General features: G+C 44.6%; 1 protein-coding gene across 1 annotated transcript in view; it reads right to left on the minus strand.

Annotated features, from left to right (window-relative positions):
- Positions 1-16,705, minus strand: part of LOC115140342 (nitric oxide synthase 1-like) — a 143,239-nt gene that overhangs the window by 93,822 nt on the left and 32,712 nt on the right. The window contains exons 4-6 of the mRNA XM_065026819.1: positions 5,208-5,353; positions 4,206-4,368; positions 2,739-2,830 (exon numbers count right to left, since the gene is read on the minus strand). Of these exons, the coding sequence (XP_064882891.1) occupies positions 2,739-2,830; positions 4,206-4,368; positions 5,208-5,353 (401 nt within the window). The remainder of the gene's footprint in view (positions 1-2,738; positions 2,831-4,205; positions 4,369-5,207; positions 5,354-16,705) is intronic.

A 16,705-nucleotide genomic window follows, 5' to 3' on the forward strand; every position in this document is an offset into this window, starting at 1 on the left:
GATTACCAACAACGACGAGACGGCCTACAGGGAGGAGGTGAGGGGCCTCGGAGTGTGGTGTCAGGAAAATAACCTCACACTCAACGTCAACAAAACTAAGGAGATGATTGTGGACTTTAGGAAACAGCAGAGGGAACACCCCCCTATCCACATCGATGGAACAGTAGTGGAGAGGGTAGTAAGTTTTAAGTTCCTCGGCGTACACATCACAGACAAACTGAATTGGTCCACCCACACAGACAGCATCGTGAAGAAGGCGCAGCTGCGCCTCTTCAACCTCAGGAGGCTGAAGAAATTTGGCTTGTCACCAAAAGCACTCACAAACTTCTACAGATGCACAATCGAGAGCATCCTGTCGGGCTGTATCACCGCCTGGTACGGCAACTGCTCCGCCCACAACCGTAAGGCTCTCCAGAGGGTAGTGAGGTCTGCACAACGCATCACCGGGGGCAAACTACCTGCCCTCCAGGACACCTACACCACCCGATGTCACAGGAAGGCCATAAAGATCATCAAGGACATCAACCACCCGAGCCACTGCCTGTTCACCCCGCTATCATCGAGAAGGCGAGGTCAGTACAGGTGCATCAAAGCTGGGACCGAGAGACTGAAAAACAGCTTCTATCTCAAGGCCATCAGACTGTTAAACAGCCACCACTAACATTGAGTGGCTGCTGCCAACACACTGACTCAACTCCAGCCACTTTAATAATGGGAATTGATGGGAAATGATGTAAAATATATCACTAGCCACTTTAAACAATGCTACCTAATATAATGTTTACATACCCTACATTATTCATCTCATATGTATACGTATATACTGTACTCTATATCATCTACTGCATCCTTATGTAATATATGTATCACTAGCCACTTTAACTATTCCACTTTGTTTACATACTCATCTCATATGTATATACTGCACTCAATACCATCTACTGTATCTTGCCTATGCCGCTCTGTACCATCACTCATTCATATATCTTTATGTACATATTCTTTATCCCCTTACACTTGTGTCTATAAGGTAGTAGTTTTGGAATTGTTAGCTAGATTACTTGTTGGTTATTACTGCATTGTCGGAACTAGAAGCACAAGCATTTCGCTACACTCGCACTAACATCTGCAAACCATGTGTATGTGACAAATCAAATTTGATTTGATTAGACTTTAATTCAGTGCAGGGATGACAGACAGACAGACAGAAAGACAGAGAAAGAGGGAGAGATGGAGAGATGGAAAGAGGGAGAGATGGAAAGATGGAGAGATGAAGAGAGGGAGAGATGAAGAGAGGGAGAGATGGAAAGAGGGAGAGAGGGAAAGAGGGAGAGATGGAAAGAGGGAGAGAGGGCGAGAGGGAAAGAGGGAGAGATGGAAAGAGGGAGAGATGAAGAGAGGGAGAGGTGGAAAGATGGAGAGATGAAGAGAGGGAGAGGTGGAAAGATGGAGAGATGAAGAGAGGGAGAGATGGAAAGATGAAGAGAGGGAGAGATGGAAAGATGAAGAGAGGGAGAGATGGAGAGAGGGAGAGATGAAGACAGGGAGAGATGAAGAGAGGGAGAGAGAGGGTGAGATGAAGAGAGGGAGAGATGGAAAGAGGGAGAGAGGGAAAGAGGGAGAGATGAAGAGAAGGAGAGAGAGGGTGAGATGAAGAGAGGGAGAGATGGAAAGAGGGAGAGAGGGAAAGAGGGAGAGAGGGAAAGAGGGAGAGATGAAGAGAGGGAGAGAAGGAAAGAGGGAGAGATGAAGAGAGGGAGAGATGGAAAGAGGGAGAGAGGGAAAGAGGGAGAGATGGAAAGAGGGAGAGAGGGAAAGAGGGAGAGATGAAGAGAGGGAGAGATGGAAAGAGGGAGAGGGAAAGAGGGAGAGATGGAAAGAGGGAGAGATGGAAATAGGGAAAGAGGGAGAGATGAAGAGAGGGAGAGAGGGAAAGAGGGAGAGATGGAAAGAGGGAGAGAGGGAAAGAGGGAGAGAGGGAAAGAGGGAAAGAGGGAAAGAGAGAGAGATGAAGAGAGGGAGAGATGGAAAGAGGGAGAGAGGGAAAGAGGGAGAGATGGAAAGAGGGAGAGATGGAAAGAGGGAGAGATGAAGAGAGGGAGAGATGAAGAGAGGGAGAGATGAAGAGAGGGAGAGGTGGAAAGAGGGAGAGAAGAAGAGAGGGAGAGATGGAGAGATGAAGAGAGGGAGATATGGAGAGAGGGAGAGATGAAGAGAGGGAGAGAGGGAGAGATGAAGAGAAGGAGAGAGGGAGAGATGGAGAAGGGAGAGATGGAGAAGGAGAGATGGAGAGGGAGAGATGGAGAGGAAGAGATGGACAGGAAGAGATGGAGAGGGAGAGATGGAGAGGGAGAGATGGAGAGGGAGAGATGGAGAGAGGGAGAGATGGAGAGGGAGAGATGGAAATAGGGAGAGATGGAAAGAGGGAGAGATGGAGAGGGAGAGATGAAGAGATTAACTGAGGTTCAAGGTGACAGAAAAATAAACGCAGGGAGGGAAATAGAAAACAGAGAGATCCAGATGGAGAAACTGAACTAAAGGGAAGTGAGTGACAGACCAGCAGAACATAGAGAGGAGAGGAGACAGAAAAGAGACAGAAAGACAACACTGAGAAAAGGGACAGGGAAACGAACAAACACGATTTGAGAAAATGAACTGCAATTTTTAAAGGAACAGGTTGGCTTTCTTTTATCTAGCTAGGTCTTTTTTATTTGTCTAAATGTGCACTACCAACTCACCTCAGGTTTCCTTTATTAGTGGCATACTTGATGTGGTTGCAGATGTAATTGTACATTCCGTGAGCCGTTGTGCAGTCCCTGGCATCGAATACCTGTTACAAAAACATGTATTTGAAGAATGTTACTCAAATATTTTGAACGCTACCACAGTTTTATTGAGAGCAATCTTTCATCCTGAAGTTCTTCGTCACGTCACCACACATGAAACAACTCAAATTCAACACATATTTAAGAATCCAAGGACCTCAGTCAAAGCATGTTGTCATTTCTTGTTAACGCTATATGGTCAGGCAAATAAATGAAAGTGGCATCACTCTATTTTCCATTACAGTGTGATTTGTTTCACCTTAGATATCACTTCTTTCATCCTCAGCCTATATTTGATAGTTTTACTCCTAACCTTTGGGATGTCTGCCCTGCCTCCGTCAGGGTGTATATAGACATAAAAGCCAATTGAAATAAAATGGTGGAATACATCCCTCTGCAATGCATTTATTTATTTTTCAAAGTTGACCTTTCCTTCTATTCAGTGCTTTACCCGATAGGTGCAAATTAGTCACATGTATTGACATATTACACAGATCATGACGAGAGACGGGGGGGGGGGTGGGTGTTATGTACCTCCATTCCAGTGGATTTTAGATGTTTCTTCATAACTGGTGGCATATTAGCTTTAGTTTGGACAAAATCTAATCGAATTGTATTGGTCTCGTACACATATTTTGCAGATGTTATCGCAGGTGTAGCGAAATGCTTATGTCCTTAGCTCTAACTGCAGTATACCTTACAATGCAAAACTGGTTGGTAAGTGATCAAATACTTATGTCATGCAATAAAATGCAAATTAATTACCTCTACATGCTTTGTAAGTAGGAAAACCTGCAAAATCGGCAGTGTATCAAATACTTGTTCTCCCTACTGTATATACTGCTTACAGTGCTGTTACTGACCTGTAGTTTGGACCACTGGATGCGTCCTACACAGTGTTGTTACTGACCTGTAGTTTGGACCACTGGATGCGTCCTACACAGTGTTGTTACTGACCTGTAGTTCAGACCACTGGATACGTCCTACACAGTGTTGTTACTGACCTGTAGTTTGGACCACTGGATACGTCCTACACAGTGTTGTTACTGACCTGTAGTTTGGACCACTGGATACGTCCTACACAGTGTTGTTACTGACCTGTAGTTTGGACCACTGGATGCGTCCTACACAGTGTTGTTACTGACCTGTAGTTTGGACCACTGGATACGTCCTACACAGTGTTGTTACTGACCTGTAGTTTGGACCACTGGATGCGTCCTACACAGTGTTGTTACTGACCTGTAGTTTGGACCACTGGATACGTCCTACACAGTGTTGTTACTGACCTGTAGTTTGGACCACTGGATACGTCCTACACAGTGTTGTTACTGACCTGTAGTTTGGACCACTGGATACGTCCTACACAGTGTTGTTACTGACCTGTAGTTTGGACCACTGGATACGTCCTACACAGCGGGAAGCGTTCCTCCAGGCGTGTTTGGCTCCGTAGATCAGCTCTGTGTCCTTCAGCTGGTACGTTCCAGAACCCTCTATCTCCTTAGTCGCCTCCTCGAGCCGGTCAAGGTGGGCCTTCGAGCCAAACCTGTTACAGTATACACAGGCAGGAGGACAGAGCCGGGGGTAACACAAGGGTCATGTCAGAGCAATTGCATTTAGAGTCCGTTTTGCATCAAAAACATTCTCTAAACCTCTTTAGGCTATTCTTAGCTGCTGTGCTGCTCTGTCCCCTGGCCCCGGGGGTCCACCGTCCTGTGGATTGTCATTCTGGCCCTGGCCTAGTACACCCTAAGCCAGTAAAGAATGTTTCACAAAGTTCCTGAAGCGTGGGGGTGTGTTGGGTGGGGCGCTGCAGCGTGGTGGACCCCTGGGGCTGGGGTGACCAAGCTACAGTATATTGTGTGCAAGTAAAAAGAGCTATACATTATTATTATGAAATTAATTATATGGAGGCTGTGCTCTTCCTGAATGTATAGGAATATATATGCATGTGTGAGCCACAGGAGGCTGGTGGTACCTTAAATGGGGAGGACGGGCTCGTGGTAACGACTGGAGCGGAATCAGTAGAACGTTATCAAATACATTAAACACATGGTTTCCATGGTTTCCAGGTGTTTGATGCCATTCCATTGGCTCCGTTCCGGACATTATTATGAGCCGTTTCCAAACCTTTCCCTCAATAAAATACATTTTATTTGTTATTAAAAAACAACATTATGGGCACCCAGGCATGAGTGTCACAGAGAAAGAGGTACTTTAAAGTAACATATTTTTAAAGTACTATTTACATCATATGTATATGAGGACAATCAAATTACTTTTGTACTACTGTTGAGGATGCTGGCAATGAGGGACGCATGCAAGTACATTCAATTGTATGTTAATAACTGAAGTATAGGGTCAGTGTTAGTGCAACTCTCCTGCCTTTTGATGGAGGTGTAGTACTGGTCTATGAAGTCAGTAGCCAGCGGCAGCAGCTCTTCTTTGGTCCGAGACTCATCTGGCTTGCGGCTCCCCTGACTTGGTGTCATGATAGACCCGAAACACACACGCTCAGTGCAGATCGGCAACTGAAAGGCAACGTGGATGACATCACATCACACAAGGCTCTGATCACATGTAATTTCATTGTAGAACAAAAGCCATTGAGGAATCACATGGCTTCCATCTATAGTAATCACAGTTCTGATCACACATCACAGCCCCCAGGGGACTTCTGATCACACAGCACAGCCCCCAGGGGAGAAGTATATGTGTTCTTTGTCTCGTGCAGGTACATTCTCTCTCTGACTCTCTCTCTCTCTCTCTCTCTCTCTCTTTCTTGAGGTCATGGATGGTCAGTCCTTACATCCATGGTTCTGTCTATGAATTTGAGAGTGGTTACATTTATCCAGCCCCATCCCTCAGCTCTTTGTTATTGCTCGATCTGCAGATTGCCCCTTTCAACAGATATGTCCAGAATGACTGCTAATGACTGAATTATTCATTGAGTCATAATGGCAGCCTTAGAGAGTGAGAGACACATGTGGGGACACAAATGCGCGCACAGGAACACTACCTGATCTAACGAGCACACAAGGGGACAGCTTTATTACAGGCCATACTGTTTCTAACTGTCTTCATCTCCCCCATAGAAACAACAGTGACAGCACCATCAACAAGAACGGAAGGGATCTGTTGCAGCTCTGTAGAAGCCTGGGTCTGTACTTTGTCAATGGTAGGTTACAGGGGGACTCTTTGGAGAGATTCACCTACTGCTCACCTCTTGGCCACAGTACAGTAGACTATATGACCCTTTCTCTCTCAGCTCATTCACTGTCAAGCCACTAACACCTCTGTTGGATCACAGCCAAATTACATTGTTCCTGAAAAGAACAGACATGGAAACAACCAGACGTTCACAGCCCAGTAAGCTGTACAACATCAGAAATTCATACAGATGGGCCCAAAACAGCACAGAAGAATACCAGTAAGCTACCTGTAACCAACATATCCAGACACTCTTACAGTGCCTTGCGAAAGTATTCGGCCCCCTTGAACTTTGCGACTTTTTGCCACATTTCAGGCTTCAAACATAAAGATATAAAACTGTATTCTTTTGTGAAGAATCAACAACAAGTGGGACACAATCATGAAGTGGAACGACATTTATTGGATATTTCAAACTTTTTTAACAAATCAAAAACTGAAAAATTGGGCGTGCAAAATTATTCAGCCCCTTTACTTTCAGTGCAGCAAACTCTCTCCAGAAGTTCAGTGAGGATCTCTGAATGATCCAATGTTGACCTAAATGACTAATGATGATAAATACAATCCACCTGTGTGTAATCAAGTCTCCGTATAAATGCACCTGCACTGTGATAGTCTCAGAGGTCCGTTAAAAACGCAGAGAGCATCATGAAGAACAAGGAACACACCAGGCAGGTCCGAGATACTGTTGTGAAGAAGTTTAAAGCCGGATTTGGATACAAAAAGATTTCCCAAGCTTTATTAAACATCCCAAGGAGCACTGTGCAAGCGATAATATTGAAATGGAAGGAGTATCAGACCACTGCAAATCTACCAAGACCTGGCCGTCCCTCTAAACTTTCAGCTCATACAAGGAGAAGACTGATCAGAGATGCAGCCAAGAGGCCCATGATCACTCTGGATGAACTGCAGAGATCTACAGCTGAGGTGGGAGACATTTACATTACATTTAAGTCATTTAGCAGACGCTCTTATCCAGAGCGACTTACAAATTGGTGAATTCACCTTATGACATCCAGTGGAACAGTAGTGCATCTAAATCTTTTAAGGGGGGGGAGGGTGAGAGGGATTACTTTATCCTATCCTAGGTATTCCTTAAAGAGGTGGGGTTTCAGGTGTCTCTGGAAGGTGGTGATTGACTCCGCTGTCCTGGCGTCGTGAGGGAGTTTGTTCCACCATTGGGGGGCCAGAGCAGCGAACAGTTTTGACTGGGCTGAGCGGGAACTGTACTTCCTCAGTGGTAGGGAGGCGAGCAGGCCAGAGGTGGATGAACGCAGTGCCCTTGTTTGGGTGTAGGGCCTGATCAGAGCCTGGAGGTACTGAGGTGCCGTTCCCCTCACAGCTCCGTAGGCAAGCACCATGGTCTTGTAGCGGATGCGAGCTTCAACTGGAAGCCAGTGGAGAGAGCGGAGGAGCGGGGTGACGTGAGAGAACTTGGGAAGGTTGAACACCAGACGGGCTGCGGCGTTCTGGATGAGTTGTAAGGGTTTAATGGCACAGGCAGGGAGCCCAGCCAACAGCGAGTTGCAGTAATCCAGACGGGAGATGACAAGTGCCTGGATTAGGACCTGCGCCGTTCCTGTGTGAGGCAGGGTCGTACTCTGCGGATGTTGTAGAGCATGAACCTACAGGAACGGGCCACCGCCTTGATGTTAGTTGAGAACGACAGGGTGTTGTCCAGGATCACGCCAAGGTTCTTAGCGCTCTGGGAGGAGGACACAATGGAGTTGTCAACCGTGATGGCGAGATCATGGAACGGGCAGTCCTTCCCCGGGAGGAAGAGCAGCTCCGTCTTGCCGAGGTTCAGCTTGAGGTGGTGATCCGTCATCCACACTGATATGTCTGCCAGACATGCAGAGATGCGATTCGCCACCTGGTCATCAGAAGGGGGAAAGGAGAAGATTAATTGTGTGTCGTCTGCATAGCAATGATAGGAGAGACCATGTGAGGTTATGACAGAGCCAAGTGACTTGGTGTATAGCGAGAATAGGAGAGGGCCTAGAACAGAGCCCTGGGGGACACCAGTGGTGAGAGCACGTGGTGTGGAGACGGATTCTCGCCACGCCACCTGGTAGGAGCGACCTGTCAGGTAGGACGCAATCCAAGCGTGGGCCGCACCGGAGATGCCCAACTCGGAGAGGGTGGAGAGGAGGATCTGATGGTTCACAGTATCGAAGGCAGCCGATAGGTCTAGAAGGATGAGAGCAGAGGAGAGAGAGTTAGCTTTAGCAGTGCGGAGCGCCTCCATGATACAGAGAAGAGCAGTCTCAGATGAATGACTAGTCTTGAAACCTGACTGATATGGATCAAGAAGGTCATTCTGAGAGAGATAGCGGGAGAGCTGGCCAAGGACGGCACGTTCAAGAGTTTTGGAGAGAAAAGAAAGAAGGGATACTGGTCTGTAGTTGTTGACATCGGAGGGATCGAGTGTAGGTTTTTTCAGAAGGGGTGCAACTCTCGCTCTCTTGAAGACGGAAGGGACGTAGCCAGCGGTCAGGGATGAGTTGATGAGCGAGGTGAGGTAAGGGAGAAGGTCTCCGGAAATGGTCTGGAGAAGAGAGGAGGGGATAGGGTCAAGCGGGCAGGTTGTTGGGCGGCCGGCCGTCACAAGACGCGAGATTTCATCTGGAGAGAGAGGGGAGAAAGAGGTCAGAGCACAGGGTAGGGCAGTGTGAGCAGAACCAGCGGTGTCGTTTGACTTAGCAAACGAGGATCGGATGTCGTCGACCTTCTTTTCAAAATGGTTGACGAAGTCATCTGCAGAGAGGGAGGAGGGGGGAGGATTCAGGAGGGAGGAGACTCTGTCCATAGGACAACAATCAGTCGTATATTGCACAAATCTGGCCTTTATGGAAGAGTGGCAAGAAGAAAGCCATTTCTTAAAGATATCCATAAAAAGTGTTGTTCAAAGTTTGCCACAAGCCACCTGGGAGACACACCAAACATGTGGAAGAAGGTGCTCTGGTCAGATGAAACCAAAATTGAACTTTTTGGCAACAATGCAAAACGTTATGTTTGGTGTAAAAGCAACACAGCTCATCACCCTGAACACCCTATCCCCACTGTCAAACATGGTGGTGGCAGCATCATGGTTTGGGCCTGCTTTTCTTCAGCAGGGACAGGGAAGATGGTTAAAATTGATGGGAAGATGGATGGAGCCAAATACAGGACCATTCTGGAAGAAAACCTGATGGAGTCTGCAAAAGACCTGAGACTGGGACGGAGATTTGTCTTCCAAACAAGACAATGATCCAAAACATAAAGCAAAATCTACAATGGAATGGTTCAAAAATAAACATATCCAGGTGTTAGAATGGCCAAGTCAAAGTCCAGACCTGAATCCAATCGAGAATCTGTGGAAAGAACTGAAAACTGCTGTTCACAAATGCTCTCCATCCAACCTCACTGAGCTCGAGCTGTTTTGCAAGGAGGAATGGGAAAAAATGTCAGTCTCTCGATGTGCAAAACTGATAGAGACATACCCCAAGCGACTTACAGCTGTAATCGCAGCAAAAGGTGGCGCTACAAAGTATTAACTTAAGGGGGCTGAATAATTTTGCACGCCCAATTTTTTTTTGATTTGATAAAAAAGTTTGAAATATCCAATAAATGTCGTTCCACTTCATGATTGTGTCCCACTTGTTGTTGATTCTTCACAAAAAAATACAGTTTTATATCTTTATGTTTGAAGCCTGAAATGCGGCAAAAGGTCACAAAGTTCAAGGGGGCCGAATACTTTCGCAAGGCACTGTAGATAAATTTCTGGATACCACATTCACTCACAGTGAAGAAGGCATCAATCTAGCAGTAAAAAACATGAACTATATATTCAGGCAAACGGCAAAAGAAGCACATTTGAAATTGATAAAAAACAAAACAAAAACAAAACAAAAAAGATCACAGATGACAACTGTTTTGATGCAGATTGTAAAATTATAAGGGAAAAACATAGAACACTATCCAACCAAAAGCACAGAGACCCAAATAATGGTGAATTACGCCTTCGTTACTGTTGAATGGATTAGAAAAAGCTATAAAGGACAATCAAAATCCATTGGACTCCCCAATTACTGACCAGGAGCTCTATAAGAAACTTCAGGCTCTCAAATGAAAAAAAAAAAACATGCGGACCTGGTGGCATCCTAAATGAGATGCTCAAACTCACTAGTGCAACATTTGAATTGGCTATAATAAAACTGTTTAATTTGATCCTGAGTGAAGGTTATTTCCCTGACATCTGGAATCAAGGACTCATAACCCCAATATTTTAAAAAAGAGACAAATTACAGAGGCATTTGAGTGAACAGTAACCTGGAAAAGGTTTTCTGTAGTATTATAAATTTAAGAGTTCTAAACTTCCTTAATGAGCACAATGTCTTGAGTAAAAGCCAAATTGGATTTATACCAAAACATCACACAACTGATCATATTTACACCCTGATAGATAAACATGTCCACCAAAATAATACCATATAATGCCTTCGTCAGGGTTGCAATCTGAGCCCTACACTCTTCAATATTTACATCAACGAATTGGCCACTATTCTCGAAAAATCCTCAGCCCCTGGTGTTAGTCTCCACAATTCAGAAGTTAAATGCCTACTCTTTTTAGATGACATGTGCCTGCTGTCACCCACAGCACATGGCCTACAGCAGAGCCTGGACCTGCTAGAGCAGTACTGCCAGACCTGGGCCCTGGCAGTAAACCACACAAAGACTAAAATAATGATTTTCCAGAGAAGATCCAGATCTCAGGGAATAAGACCAAAGTCTAATTGGTACAAAATATATAGAGTACTGCACACACTACAATTACTTAGGTTTAAAAATAAGCTCAACTGGACATCTTAATGAGGCAGTGAATGAACTGATAGAGAAAGCACGCAGGGCATTCTAAGCGATTAAAAAGCTAATTCAATTTGAAATACCTATTCAAATTAGTCTAAAACTAATTTAATATGTCATTGAACCAATTGCACTTTATGGCAGCGAGGTGTGGGGTCCACTTGCAAGACAAGATTTCATCACATGGGACAAACACCCCATTGAAACCCTGCATGCAGAGTTCTGTGAGATTATCCTACATGTCCAGAGGAAAACTACAAACAATGCATGCAGGGCAGAATATCCACTAATAATACAAACTAAAAAAAGAGCAATTAAGTTTTGGAAACATCTCAAATACAGTGACCCTCTCTCATATCACTACCAAGCCCTGCAAAACCAAGAGCTGAGCAAAGAAAAGAGTCCCCTCATCTAGCTGGTCCTGGAGTTCACAAACCTGTTCTACTAACACACTGAAGCCTCAGGACCAGAAAATCCAATCAATCAGGATAAACCAAAGTACAACACAGTCAAAACTACATTGCTTATTGGGAAACACAAGCACAAAGCAAAATGCAGTGCTATCTGGCCCTAAATCGACAGTACACCATGGCTAACTATTTGACCACGGTTACTGATCAAAACCTTAGAAAAACCTTGACAAAGTAGTGAGCACAGCCTTGCCATTGAGAAGGGTAGACACAGGAAAACCTGGCTCCCTGTAGAGGAAAGGCTGTGCAACCGCTGCACAACAGCAGAACCTGAGACGGAGCTGTATTTCCTATAAAACAATTAGAGAGTGTCATTTCCCCAAATTTGAAACTCTTGTTCAAGGTTTCAAAGACCTCTCTGATGAGAGTAGGCTACCCGTCCTGTTGGGGGAGGACACAGAGAGCTGTGGGTTGGCAGCGCACTACATTGCTGCCTGCCATAAGTTGAGGGACAGTGTCTGACAGACCAATCAACCTGCACATGTCCTCTACTGTATGCTTATTGTTATTGTTGAATGTATGGTTATTTTGACACTTGGTTATTGTTGTTACTGTTGTCCCATTGACAATTTTTATTCTCATTTTTATATTGTAAATATCCAAAATAAGCTTTGGCAATATGTACATTGTTACGTCATGCCAATAAAGCAAATTGAATTGAATTGAAATGGAATTGAGAGAGAGAGGGGGGGGGGTAGAGAGAGAGAGAGGAGAGAGAGAGAGAGAGAGAGAGAGAGAGAGAGAGAGAGAGAGAGAGAGAAAGAGAGAGTGCTTGGGAATTTATTATAAGCGAGAGAAAGGAAGCCCAAGGGGACCCATCGCTCAAGCCGTGGCATTTCTGTTTTACAGAGAGAGAGACACTAAAGGAATTCTTTATTTAGTGTCTGAACATTCTTTAGCAGTCACTTCCTCTAAACAATAAAAAGGTAACATTTCTAAATGTAATGCAGCGAAAACAGCCAACTAAGTATATCCAAATAGGATTTTAGTAACCACATGGTCGACCTGTTACAATACATCAATCATGAAGTATTTGACAAATATCCACTTTGTAATAACAAATTTGTTGAACGTGTGCCAATCCAGGGTCTTTCTTCTATCCCCTACAGCCTGCGTTCCATTGACCTCTTTACCGCATCTATGCATTCGCCAAATTAGACAGAGAGAAAGAAAAAGGCAGAAAATGTTTGGCCGAGCACGAACACAGAGCGAAAATTGAACAGTAACTCAACAACGCTGCCGCTAAAATGGGCAGTCTAGTCATGTTGGATGAACCACACACCCAATCACTCTGTCCAGCCACTCAGGCCTTGCCCTAAAAATCCCTTCCCCCCTCTTCCCGTACTCAAACAACCTCATCCTCAGTGTGACGCTTGCACAGAAGTAAACAAGACGTACAAAAACAGCCTATGAGAATGACGAGGGGAGATAAGAGAGAGGGAGAGGGAGATAAAGAGTGACGCAGGGGGACAGAGAAAGAGAGAGAGACAGAGAAAGAGAGAGATACAGAGATACAGAGATACAGAGAGACAGAGACAGAGACAGAGAGATAGAGAAAGAGAGAGATACAGAGATACAGAGATACAGAGATACAGAGATACAGAGAGACAGAGAGACAGAGAGACAGAGAGACAGAGAGACAGAGACATAGACAGAGAAAGAGACACAGACAGAGAAAGAGAGAGAGACAGAGAAAGAGAGAGATACAGAGATACAGAGATACAGAGATACAGAGAGACAGAGACAGACAGAGACAGACAGAGACAGAGAGACAGAGAGACAGAGAGACAGAGACAGAGAAAGAGAGAGAGACAGAGAGACAGAGAGACAGAGAGACAGAGAGGCAGAGATGCAGAGATGCAGAGAGACAGAGACAGAGACAGAGAGATAGAGAAAGAGGAAAAGGATATACAGTATATATATATACACATAAACTACATGACCAAAAGTATGTGGACAACTGCTCGTCGAACATCTCATTCCAAAATCATGGGCTTTAATATGGAGTTGGTCCCACTTTGCTGCTATAACAGCCTCCACTCTTCTGGGAAGGCTTTTCACTAGATGTTGGAACATTGCTGCTGGGACTTGCTTCCATTCAGCCACAAGAGCATTAGTGAGGTCGGGCACTGATGTTGGGAGATTAGGCCTGGTTCGCAATCGGTGTTCCAATTAATCTCAAAGGTGTTCGATGGGGTTGAGGTCAGGGCTCTGTGCAGGCCATTCAAGGTCTTCCACACCGATCTCGACAAACCATTTCTGTATGAACCTCACTTTGTGCACAGAGGGCATTGTCATGTTGGAACAGGAAAGGGCCTTCCCCAAATTGTTGCCACGAAGTTGGAAGCACAGAATGGTCTAGAATGTCTTTAAGATTTCCCTTCACTGGAACTAAGGGGCCTGAACCATGAAAAACAGACCATTATTCCTCTTCCACCAAACATTTCAGTTGGCACTATGCATCGGGGCAGGTAGCATTCTGCTGGCATCCACAAAGCCCAGATTCGTCTGTCGGACTGCCAGATGGTGAAGCGTGATTTATCACTCCAGACAAAGCGTTTCCACTGCTCCAGAATCCAATGGCGGCGAGCTTTACACCACTCTAGCCGACGCTAGGCATTGCCATGGTGATCTTAGGCTTGTGTGCGTCTGCTCGGCCTTGGAAACCCATTTCATGAAGTTCCTGACGAACAGTTATTGTGCTGACGTTGCTTCCAGAGGCAGTTTGGAACTCAGTAGTGAGTGTTGCAACCGAGGACAAACTATTTTTACACGCTACGCGATTCAGCACTCGGCGGTCCATTTCTGTGAGCTTGTGTGGCCTACAATTTCGCAGCTGAGCTTTTGTAGATGTTTCCACTTCATAATAACAGCACTTTGACACAGTTAACCGGGGCAGTTCTAGCAGGGCAGAAATTTTACAAACTGACTTGTTGGAAAGGTGGCATCCTATGAATATGCCACGTTGAAAGTCACTGAGCTCTTCAGTAAGGCCATTCTACTACCAAAGTTTGACTATAGAGATTGCATGGCTATGTGATCAATTTTATACACCTATCAGTAACGGGTGTGGCTGAAATAGCCGAATCCATTCATTTGACAGGGTGTCCACATACTTTTGTATATATAGTGTATATACAGTGCATTCGGAAAGTATCCCTTCACTTTTGACACATTTTGTTACGTTACAGCCTCATTCTAAAATTGTATTTATTTTTATTAAATCCTCATTAATCTACACACAATACCCCAGGTTTTTACAATTGCTATGAGACTTGAAATTGAGCTCAGGTGAAATTCTGTTTCCATTGATAATCCTTGAGATGTTTCTGCAACTTGATTGGAGTCCAACTGTGGTAAATTCAGTTGATTGGACATGATTCTTAAATGCGCAAACCTGTCTATATAAGGCCCCACAGTTGACAGTGAATATCAGAGAAAAAAAACAAGTCATGAGGTCGAAGGAATTGTCCGTAGAGCTCCGAGACAAGATTATGTCGAGACACAGATCTGGGGAAGGGTACCAAAACGTTTCTGCAGCATTAAAGGTCCCCAAGAACACAGTGGCCTCCATCATTCTTAAATGGAAAAAGTTTTGAACCACCAAGACTCTTCCTAGAGCTGGCCGCCCAGCCAAACTGAGCAATCGGGGAGAAGGGCCTTGGTCATGGAGGTGACCAGGAACCCGATGGTCACTCTGACAGAGCTCCAGAGTTCCTCTTTGGAGATGGGAGAACCTTCCATAAGGACAACCATCTCTGCAGCACTCCACCAATCAGGCCTTTATGGTAGAGTGGCCAGACAGAAGCCACTCCTCAGTAAAAGGCACATGACAGCCCGCTTGGAGTTTGCCAAAAGGCACCAAAAGACTCTCAGATCTGATGAAACCAAAATTGAACTCTTGGCCTGAATGCCACGTCAGGAGGAAACCTGGCACCATCCCTACGGTGACGCATGGTGGTGGCAGCATGCTGTGGGGATATTTTTCAGCAGCAGGGACTGGGACACTCGTCAGGATCAAGGGAAAGATGAACGGAGCAAAGTACAGAGCGCTCAGGACCTCAGACTGGGGTGAAGATTCACCTTCCAACAGGACAACAACCCTAAGCACACAGCCAAGACAATGCAGGAGTGGCTTTGAGACAAGTCTCTGATTGTCCTTGAGTGGCTCAGCCAGAGCCCAGACATCTCTGGGGAGACCTGGAAATAGCTGTGCAGCAACACTCCCCATCCAACCTGACAGAGCTTGAGAGGATCTGCAGAGAAGAATGGGAGAAACTCCCCAAATACAGGTGTGCCAAGCTTGTAGCGTCATACCCAAGAAGACTCAATGCTGTAATCGGTGCCAAAGGTGCTTCAACAAATTACTGAGTAAAGGGTCTGAATACTTACATAAATGTAATATTTCAGTTTTTTATTTTTAATAAATTAGATTACATTTATAAAAACATGTTTTTGCTTTGTCATTATCGTGTATTGTGTTAAGATGTCTGAGAGTTAAAAAGATTAAATTATTTTAGAATAAGTCTAACAAAATGTTTAAAGGTCAATGGGTCTGAATGGGACAGTGACACACTTTTTGTTGTTTTGGCTCTGTACTCCAGCACTTTGGATTTTAAATTATACAATGACTATGAATTTAAAGTGCAGACTGTACATTTCTATTTGAGGGTATATTCATCCATCGAGTGAACCGTTTAGAATTTACAGCAATTTTTGTACATAGTCCCCCCCATTTTAGGGGACCAAAAGTATTTGGACAAATTCACTTATATGTGTATTAAAGTAGTACAAGTAGTTTTGACTTTTCAAATTTGTCAGATGCATTTGTGCATCTGTAACTTTCTCACTCATCATTATTCACGATTCATTCAGCACTATCCGTAATCATGGTAGCATCCACATGAATGTAGAAGTGTTAAGAAAAATAATTTCTATTGGGCACAAAATAATCTGAAACATAACATCAACACACATATAAGTGAATTTGTCCTAATAGTTTTACTCTATTAAAAAGGGGGACTGTTTACCAAAAGTGCTGTAATTTCTTAACGATTAAATTAAAAAGTCATTGTAATTGTATCATTTCAAATTCAAAGTGCTGGAGTGCACAGTCAAAACAACAACAAATGTGGCACTGGCACTGTCCTAGAAAGACAAAGAGAGAGAGACAGAGACACACACAGAGAGAGAGAGAGATGGAAAGAGGAAGAAAGAGACACAGAGACACAGAGAGAGAGAGAGAGAGAGAGAGAGAGAGAGATGGAAAGAGGAAGAAAGAGAGAGGGGAAGAGAGAAAGGGAAACAAGGGTATTGATGAACAGAGTGTTAAAAATAAAACAAAGGATTCACTCTTGG

Source organism: Oncorhynchus nerka, linkage group LG13 (genome assembly GCF_034236695.1).
Source record: "Oncorhynchus nerka isolate Pitt River linkage group LG13, Oner_Uvic_2.0, whole genome shotgun sequence".
NCBI classification, from domain to species: Eukaryota; Metazoa; Chordata; class Actinopteri; order Salmoniformes; family Salmonidae; genus Oncorhynchus; species Oncorhynchus nerka.